The 10,990-nt window shown below is 35.7% G+C and overlaps 1 protein-coding gene across 1 annotated transcript; it reads left to right on the forward strand.

The window, feature by feature from the left end:
- The first annotated feature begins 796 nt into the window (after positions 1-796).
- On the forward strand, positions 797-10,633 carry LOC123660964 (chymotrypsin-1-like). The gene is made up of 4 exons (XM_045595982.1): positions 797-830; positions 1,272-1,495; positions 3,381-3,542; positions 10,487-10,633. The coding sequence occupies exons 1-4, from the start codon at positions 797-799 to the stop codon at positions 10,631-10,633; spliced, it is 567 nt and encodes a 188-aa protein (XP_045451938.1).
- Positions 10,634-10,990: the final 357 nt, after the last annotated feature.

The raw sequence follows: 10,990 nt of genomic DNA on the forward strand, positions 1-10,990 counted from the left end.
TGTTTTGGGTAATTAATTCCTCCAATTTTGATTCGAGTGTCGAAAACTTGCTACTATTTTCCCTATTCGATTCGGCAAGTAGACCGCGAATTTCCTCCATAAATACACTCACACAGGAAACTTCATCTCTTTTACGCTTTCTTATATTTACATTTTCCTGGTCAATGGTACTCAAATTCGGTGCGGATCCGGAAAGTCCAGGAGCCGAATCCACGCTCTGACTCAGGTTAGTTACGTCCAAGCGTGTAGGGGTCGCAGGTGGTGTGCGTTTAAGTGGCATGATGGAGGAGAAATAGCAGTGATGTAATTATACTTTTTGTCTATTCAAAAGTCACAGGCGCTTTGAAAGAGTCCAATGTATTAAGGTCGTATATAGTCTTAGTAAATTTCAGCGGCAACAAATAAGTGACAGTGGTGTAGCGGCTATGACACCCGCCTCAAGCCAAAAGCTCCAGCCACTCTCGGTTCAAACCCCGACCGCGCCAACAAAAAATTTAAATTTTTCTTACAAATCCGGGGCTCCAAAACGCAGCCAGGCACGTCTCCAACTTCACGAGGGGCGAAGTCCGGGGCTCCACACAAAATCAATTCAGAGAAAAATAAAATATAACAAGCGCTAGCAACACGTCCTCTCGGTTTCGAATTCAAAGCGGAAGTCCCATGAAATGTTTTTATTATTGAAGTAGAGCAAGGCAGGTCATATCTTGCTCGAAATCTGAAGCAGTCCATCTGCGGAAGAACCTCAACCTTACAGAAAATCACAGCTAAAAACACTAACACTCTTAAGTATATTCATATGGTTAGTAAGGTGGCCAGAGCTCCTAGGGAAAGTCAGAGGTGGGATCTATTGATTACCGTAACCAATTACCTGTGAATAAAAAAAACTAAAATTAGGATTTTGAGCCCTACTCTCGTAAATAAATGAATAAATTATACTTTGAGAGCTAATCAAAGTTGTAGCGGGAATAAAACCTGTAACAGAACAAGTAAAGAAGTGTCTCCACTATAATTATCACTGCTATATATATGGATATATGTAAAAGTTTCTAAGGGTTTAGGAAAATTCACACAGTTCCTGATGTTTCTAAGTTAGTGAAGAATAGCTGAAACGTTATTTATTTTTTTTATTGAGAGAGGACATTGACTTGCAAGGCGGTAAAGACCATATCATGTTCGGTCGGAACTTCATTAGATTCGGGCTTCAGCCACAAAATGAGGTAAACTTTCATCTGTCTATGGAAAATTTTGATACTTTCACGGATATATTTCAGCTATTCCATCCCAACTAGAGGACCATTTCTACCATGTGGATGCAAGCGATCGTATCGTTGGGGGCTCGGTGGCAACTGAGGGTAGCGTGCCTTATATGGTTGCCTTGAGAGTTGGATTCCTCACCAAGTGGTTAATTTGTGGTGGATCTATAATCACCGACCGGCATGTGTTAACAGCGGCGCACTGCATTGACGCCGTTCATAGTGATCGTACCTTTAGGTTGGTAAATTTTAGTTTTACAATCCATTTCAAAATTTATATGTCTATCTTGTAACTAGCTAGTCTAGTGCTTCTTAAAAGCAATGACTTATGCTCTTTTGTATTGCCGGTAACTTTACAAGATAGGCATCCTTTGGGAATGGGAATTCGAAGTAAGTTTGAAAATGTTTGAAGCTTAAGGATATCTTAGTAGGCAACACTTTACGTATATATTTTCTTTTATATACGTCACGTTGCCTAAAAAAATGAAATCCATGATGATTTTTAAATTACCTACATATAGCAATGGCAAAATATTAATTAAAGATTCGTTTATTCTAGAACTTAGCAATGGAAAGCCATTCTTACTACCACTACTCCCTCGACTACCCTGACCCTCTCCAGGAGCTCTGGTCACCTTACTTACAACAGGAACTCAACACTACTTCAGAGCAGCGCTATTTAGCTGTGATATTCTGTAAGGTTGTAGTGCTTCCCCCGACGGGTTGCTCCAGATTTTGAGCATGATAATTATATCGCGTTGTGCCCTAACTCAATGAAAAAAACTTAATAATCCTATTTATTATTATACACATGAATAATTATTTATATAAATCTACTTATACTTTCGAAATAACAAAATTTGTTGACGGTGATACGGTATAAGTATGATTTAGACAAAGGGGGAGGAAGTTGTCCAAAATAGTTAAATTTGGCGTAAAGTATATTATGTATTATCACTAATAAGCCATAAATCCGTCCATTGTAGAACACAATTTGTATCTTAAAGCTATATTTAATAATATATTTGTGTAAATAAGTAAATAAATGGTAATCGAAGTTACATAACAAGTAAAATGACATATACGAGTGACTGAATTAAATATAATTTTTTTTTGACTTAAAATACCATTTACTTACAGATCCCTTCGCGTCGTTGTTGGTACAAATCGATGGTATTATGGCGGGCAAACGCACAATGTAGCTAAAATGATAACACACGAGAATTGGAACTCATCAACCGTCAAGAACGATATCGGTTTTGTAATTACAATGACTCATATTCATTTAACTAATAGTGTACAACTTATAGCCTTAAACTTTGATTTTATCGGTCATAATATCACTTCTAAGGTTGCAGGATGGGGAAAAACAAAAGTAAGTAAAACATTACAATTAGGACAAAAGAAATATTACAACCTTAGTATATTATAGTAAATTAAAAGATACCACAGAACATTCTAAACATTCTAAAAATCGTGTTTGAGCATAGTAAAACAAATTATATATATATACACAGCAGGAAACCTTCTGCTCAAAATCTAGAGAAGCCAGTCTGTGGAAGTACCTCAAACCTTAGAGAAGGTCACAGCTAAATCACCATTACAGCCTATACAGTCCACTGCTGGACATAGGCCTCCACAAGTTCACGCCAAAAATAACGTGAACTCATGTGTTTTGCCCATAGTCACCACGCTGGGCAGGCGAGTTGGTGACCGCAGTACTGGCTTTGTCACAGTTAAATAACACTGTGTAACTAGCGTTGTATTCCTGTGGTGAGTAGGGTGGCCAGCGCTCCTGAAGAGGGTCGGGTCAGAAACGCGCTTGTGATACTTCTGTTGTTCAGGCGTCTATAGCCTTTTTATACGTGGGAAAATCCATCTAACACTGACTAAAAAACCACCACGTGTGAGTAGTCGTCCGCTAGGGTGGGGCGAGATAGGGTTGCGCTAGCATTCGCCACCTAGGCGTCTATTGCCTGCGGTAACCGCTCACTATCACTCAACAGATGTGGCGTAGTTACGCTTGTTTCTCGCCATAGTCGTATAAAAAAAAATAAAGTACTTACACTTTTAGCTAAATTGTTATACTACTTGTAATAAGTGATTTCAATAACACGTTATTTCTAGGCAGGTGGAACACTATCAAGTGTTCTGTTGGAGCTGATCGTTTACACGGTGGACGGAAGTACTTGCTTGCGAGCTATCGACGAACATTGTGATCTTTCAGGACAGAATATCAAATACGAGCCGGAAATTGAACTGTGTGCCTACAATACTGATGGAAGGGGCGTATGTAATGTACGAATGAAATTCTTATTATGGAGTTCTAGTATAGGGAAAGTTTGTCAGGCCCTAATATAAGCCGAGTTGGCTTGGTTTAACCTGAAAAAATCTCGAAGAATACAATTTATTTTACGAATCGTGCTGAAATTCAGTTGTCTTCGCGTTTTTTCGTGAGAAGGATCGTAGTTATATTCACCACCCTGCTCCATGCGGGTTGGCGAATATATTCCCTACTATGAATAACGAATGCTATCCGATACCTATGTTGACAACCGGGACCGATAGCTAAGCTCTTCGAGTCACAGAGGGGAGACCCACAAGTACAGACGACACCTAGACCGGAAATAAATATTTATACATACACGAAAATATTTATTTGCATGTATGTATATGTATGTATATTGTGTGTATATGTATTGTGTATATGTATATTTACTTCTGTTAATATCATACTGCTTGTTAACTATATGTCAATTCTTTATCAACTGTTTGTACACTTGAAAAAGAAGCGGTAGGGACCGCTTCTTTTTCTTCGCTATGTCCTATGCCCAAAGGTTGTCTGGAAGAAATCGCTCTTAGCGATAAGACCGCCTTTGTACATATCTTTTCATGTATCACTTTTGTTGTAATGTTTCTTTGTGGTGTACAACAAAGAGTATTTATTATTATTATTATTAATATCCATTCCCAGTGTGAATCGAACCCACAACCGCCGGTGTCAAGTGTACGGATGGGACTGAGGAGTGTTAATTTAAAAAGACGTGTTTATAGCAAAACTGCATGTTTATTACTGACATTTAAATATAAGGCTTATAAGGTATACAACATACCTATACTACGTACTTAGAACGTATACAACTTACTATACTACACGCCCAACCAAAAAAAGAAAAAAAATGCAATAATACAATAATTGTATTTTTTTTTAGTTTTAAAGAAACAAAAGCTTAAATGATAAACAAAAAAAATTAAGTAAAATTACATAGTATTTTTTTTTAATAAAAAGCGTCGGTACATAGGTTGATTAACTTATACCACTTATCTAAATAAGTACTAAGTAACGGAAAGAAATACAATATATGCTTAATTATAATACAACTTAGTGTTGTTTTTATGTAAAGTTTTCTCTGCACCTTTGTATAAAATTATTACATTAGGGTTAATTTCCTTAACAACTAAATATGGTCCGATATAAAGAGGATCAAACTTTTTTCTATTTTCATTTCTTATTAAAACAAAATCCCCTTTTTTGTATGAGATAGGATTAACATAACCATCATATCTTAATTTTCGCATATCCTTCGATTTAGATAGATTTTCTCTCGCTTGCATTTGAGACTTTTGTAAGCGAAACTTAAGTTCGTGAGGATAACTTGAATAATTTTATAATGGCTCTAAAGAGTTTACTAAGTTACTAGGGATGTTACAAGGTTTTCCATAAACTAATTCATATGGAGTATATTTGGTTTCACTATGTACTGTAGTGTTATAGGCAAAACACCAATATGGTAGCCATGTACTCCACTCGCGTGGTTCATTTTTAGTCTGAATTCTGAGAAATGATATTAAATGTTTGTGATTATTTTCTAAAGATCCTATTGTTTCGTGGTGATAAGGGGTGGAAAACATAGGTTTGATATTTAAAATTTTACAAACCTCACGCATTGTTTGCGAAACGAACTCGCTGCCTCTGTCACTTAAAATTTCTCGAGGTATGCCATGCTGTAAAATAAATTTACTTACCAATGTTGATGCTACGGTGTTTGTTTCCTTGTTTTCGAGCGGATAAGCCTGTATAAATTTCGTTAAATTGCACTGAACTGTAAGTATATAAGTATAGTTATATAAATCTCCATCTAAAGGACCTACTAAATCTACAAGTATACGATCAAATGATGACCCACTGGTTTCGGTAATCACCATGGGTTCTTTAATGTACTTAAAATGCCTTTGCCGTTGGCATTGATCACATTTTCGTACAAACTCCGTCACATCCTTTTCTAATCCTGTCCAAAAATATTTCTGTCTAATATTATTAATCATACGTCGAATTCCAGCATGTCCACTTGTGGCCAACAAGTGATAGTCATTCAAGATAACGCGTTTGTCGTCATTTGATATTATTTTTCTTACACCTTGTATTACATGTAATCTTAGTCCGGACCATTCTTTACTTTCATTTATACATTTACTTAACTTCTTTATAATTTCTATATTTTCATTTGTACGTACAATATATAAATTAATTATTTTTAATTTTTTACTAATTAAACACAGATCCCTCGCAAAGACACGTCGTGTACATTGTGATTGAGCCTCTGGTTTTACAAATAATATTTTTACATTTGGTAAATACGCAAAATACTTGTTTTCTTCTGTCACACCACTTTTACACTTCTGCCACTCTGTCTTACTAACAAAATTTAACTCCACATAATCCTTCGGTTTTCTGAGAACTTCTACCACTCTTGGTTGATCAGACCAATCGTAATTTGAAGCCTCATCATCCGATTGATTTTGCGTTGTTGCTTTATTTGCTCTATTACGCATTGCCCTAGTCATTACCATCATCCTAATGTTAGCGTGCAAATCTTTCAATTCGTCACTTGTCACTCTTATACGAGATAACGCGTCTGCAGCTACGTTATCACGTCCTCTTACATACTCTATTATAAAGTCATACTCTTCCAGCTGTAATCTAAACTTCATCAAACGACTAGATGGATTAGTCATACTAAAAAGCGATATTAAAGGTTTGTGGTCGGTTTCAATTATAAATTTTCTCCCGTATAGATATGGCCGAAAGTATTTAATAGACCATACAATAGATAACAACTCTTTTTCTACTGTCGGGTAATTACATTCAGCTTTATTAAGCGTGCGACTTGCAAAAGCCACCGGTCGGCGGTCTTGGTTACATAAAACGGATCCTATTGCATATCCAGAAGCGTCAGTCTGTAATATGAATATGTTGTCATTGTTTAGTATGGGATATTGCAACAAAGGTGGTGATATTAATGATTCTTTTATTTTTATAAAAGCTTCTTGGCAATATGTGTCCCACGAGAAAATTACATTTTTGCGCGTAAGCTTATTTAAAGGTATACATAACTTAGCAAATTGTGGTATAAATTTTCTATAATAGTTAGCAAATGCTATGAATCGTTTTACTTCTTCTGATGATTTTGGAATGGGATAATTTTCTATTATTTTTGACTTATTTGGGTCAGGTCGAATTCCGTCAGACGAAACTATATGTCCGAGATAAAGTAACTCTTTTTGTAGGAAAACACATTTCGCCGGATTTAATTTTAAATTAACTTTTCGGAGTCGTTCAAATATTGCGATTAAATTTTGATTATGTTGGTGTAAATTTCGTCCGAAACATACTAAATCATCCAAATAAATGAGACATTTTTCATAATTTAAACCAGACATCGCTACTGTCATAGCTCTAGAAAAGGCATTGGGACTTGTTTTTAACCCCATAGGCATACGTTTCATTTGGTATTGTCCCGTGTGGGTGGTGAATGCAGTATATTTTCGGCTTTCTGGATCTAACGTTAGTTGATAATATGATTGATATAAGTCAAGATGTGTAAAGTACATTGAACCAGACAAAGCATCTAATATGTCGGATATATTGGGCAGTGGAAATTTGTCGTCTATTATGCGGTCGTTAAGTTTCCTAAAATCGATCACTAACCTCCATTTTTTCTCCTTACCATTACCTTTCTTAGGCACTAGTAACACTGGGCTCGACCATTCGCTAGCTGCGGGCTCAATTATATCGCTTTTAAGCATATTTTGTACTTGACACTCAATTTCTTCTCTCTGAGCATAAGGCAACCGATAAGGCTTGGTATATACCGGGTCATTATTTTTTAAATGTATAGAATGTGAGTAAATATTTGTGGCTGACAATTTATCGCCGTTCAATTGAAAAATATCCGATTATTTTCTATACATTTTCTTTCTTCTAAATTTAACGAATCTAAGTTTAACTCTTTAAACATTCTTCGCACTCGATTCCCATCACTTTCATATTTTTCATAGTTACAAATTACGTATTCTGATAATTGTTCTACTTCCGGATTAAAGTAACTTAAACGTATGGTTTCATCTCTACAATTTAATATTTGTATTCTAAGTTTTTCATTTTTTGGCTTACTTATACTACCCGCTATAAAAACTCCATCGCTTAACTGTTTCGGAAATAGAACACAGTCGTCCTTGAAGTTAGTATTCACAAAATAAAATAGCTCGCAACGTGGCGGAATATCTATGTAATAATTTTTTCCTAAATAACCTGTATCCATGGGAATAGTTATTGTTTCTGAATTTAATTTTAAAGTTACGGTATTAGTTTCATAATTTACAATAGCGCATTACATAGCAGCAATAATAAATATAATAAATTTACATTATATTTTCGTAAAAAATCGCGGCCTAAAATACCATGTTCCGGGAAATTCATATTTTCAATAACATAAAAAGTGTGAATAAACCCTAAGTTTTGCATGCAAACTTTCAAATTAATAAAACCTTTTGTTATAATTGTACCACCTATTCCTTTAATTTCTTGAACATCATTAATTATAGGTAGATGTCGTACCGCCTCATATTTCACGACTGATAAGGACGCTCCGGTGTCGACTATCCATTTGAAATGTAAACTGTTTACTATTGTATCTATACTATTGCTATTTGTAAATGCATTTATAAATTTAGGATCGAAAAAACTGGTTTTCAGTAGTATTATTGTTATCAGTTACTTGACCTTGCTCTTGGTTATGTAAATAGTGCACGTTGTGGCCTCTAATCGAAGATCCACGTGATCGGTAGAACTGACCACCTCTGGGCCTTTGTCTAACAAAAGGTGTTTGTCCACGAGGATTGTCTACCTTGAGTAATTTTCGAAATAATTAGAAGAATTTTGAGAGGTCCATCTCTGAGCAAAAGGACTGCGCGTCGGGTAATTATTAAAATATGCACGGTTACCTCTATGTGCTGCGCGACCTCGACCTCGCTGATTGTAAGACCTTACCTGGTTTAAATTTCCTCGATCCCCTCGACGAGCGTAAAACATAGACTCCCTCGGCTCACTGCGATTTGAAGACAGCTCTTCCTCTTTTGCAGCTTGAATAACGTCCTTGAGAGAGTCGTAGTTGCGTGCTGTCAAAATCAAACTCAAATTTTTGTTACGCAAACCGTCTGCGAAACGATGAACTGCTAGCTTTTCGTTTAGTGGCTTTAATATATTGTATGCTGACGTATTACCATCCGCCTGCGATACAGTCAATTGCGTAAATAACTCCTCTAACGACTTACCGTACTCTTCAATAGATCGCGATCCTTGGTTACAAGTAAGTAACTGAGAGTGCAAGGCTGTACTAGATTTTGTTGTAAGAAGATGTTTTCTAATATCAGTAATTAAACTTGAATAACTTGTGTAAGTTTTTTCTAATCGCAACTTTGCACTTTCTGTTAAACGTGTTTTTAAAACAAAATTGATAAGAGAACTCTGTTCTGTCGGTTCAATCATAGTACTATACAAATCTATTGAATCTATCATTCGTTTTGTCATATCCTCAGAACCATCCATCACCGGAATTAAGCTCACGGCAGTTTTAAGGTCAAATTTCGCCATTATGCTGTCCTTATTGGTGCTTCGCCTATCGTAAGAATAAATTTTACGATACAACTTCTGTATACTTAAACATACATTTTCAATTAAATTTGCTTCTTCGACACTTAAATTTAGTACTTCCAATTTATAGGTAGAACTTTCAAAAATACTAAGATATTCGTCATATAATTGATCTACTAAATTATACTTTAACTGACCAATCTGTTCTACTCTCCTTAAGGGTCCTAGTTTACATATAGCTTCTCTCAATATTTCTAATTCTGTATATATCTTTTTTAACCTATTAGCCATTACTTAACTAAAATATCCATTTATTTATTCTATAAGTTCGAAACAATTTAACAAATTAAACTCCTTATTATAATGTCTAAATTAATAATTTAAAGACTTTAGGATACAAAATATATTCTTCTAAATTAATAATAGTAATAATAATATAAAGTATTAATAAAAATATAGTGGTATTTCGATATACACACTGTAAACGCGGTACTATTAGCGTTAAAAAAAAAAAAAAAAAAAAAAAACACTCTTTAATGACCTTTCACTTCACTATTAGTTATTGATATATTAGTTACACACTCACGACTCGACGATCGACGATTAGACGTTCGGTCCAGCTCCAGACTCATATTGACGGGCTCCACGTTCACGTGCTTCACGGAACCGACGGCTCACAGATTGGCGAATAGATTCATCTCGCAAAGCGCTGTTCATCCAGCTCTGGTGACATTTTTTTGTAGAAAAGATCAACAACACGTTTATAGAGGACATGTGCGCCTTGATATGCAATAAATGTCTCAACTTTTGAATGGCAAATGATGACGGACTTGTATAGGTATACACATTAGCTTCTCATAAAAAAATTAATGAAATAACTGGATTTTATCATCACGCCACAACTTAAGTCTCACGTGTTTCTAGAATGATACTGTCCACCGTTCACATTTTATCATATTTTAATAAAAGTTCGCCGCCACAATTCCATTGTTCTCGGTTATTTGATACACTTAGAGAAAACGCGCCGCGTCAACTTGCAGGGTCGCCATGTACGGATGGGACTGAGGAGTGTTAATTTAAAAAGACGTGTTTATAGCAAAACTGCATGTTTATTACTGACATTTAAATATAAGGCTTATAAGGTATACAACATACCTATACTACGTACTTAGAACGTATACAACTTACTATACTACACAAGTATGCAACGATGCAAAAATGAAAATGGCATAAAGTATCGCGCTTTACGTTCACAATTAGATTAAGAACGGAACTACTGAAAAATGTCCACTTTTCCCAGGGTGATTCGGGCGGCGCTCTCGTGCTGGCCGGCGGGGAGCAGGTGGGGCTGCTGTCGTGGGGCTGCGCGTGCGGCGGCGCGCCCGCCGTGTTCGCGCGGCTCGGCGCTTACAGGGAGTGGGTGCGGGGGGTTTTAGTCAATGAATAATTCGACTGTCACTACGGACAGTATCGAAACTGAAATTTTTCTATTTTTTTTTATTGCATGAAAAAACTACTTTTTATATATATTTTCTTCAAAAAAAAAAAAAAAAATAGAAGAAAATGCTATAAAATATTCATGAGAAATATTCATTTTTCATGAGCTTATTCTCAATATCGATGCTTAACAAATCATTCAGCGTAAAAAATTTAAAGTGCCTTTTTTCAATTTCGATATAATACGTAGGGACAGTCGAATTAACAACTGTGTCCATTAGATTTACACGTGTTACTAAACTGGCCTTCCGTTTAGGGCCATATAGAGATTCATGAAGGCATACCATATACCACATAAGTAAAAACA

Source organism: Melitaea cinxia, chromosome 16, assembly GCF_905220565.1.
Source record: "Melitaea cinxia chromosome 16, ilMelCinx1.1, whole genome shotgun sequence".
Lineage (NCBI taxonomy): Eukaryota > Metazoa > Arthropoda > Insecta > Lepidoptera > Nymphalidae > Melitaea > Melitaea cinxia.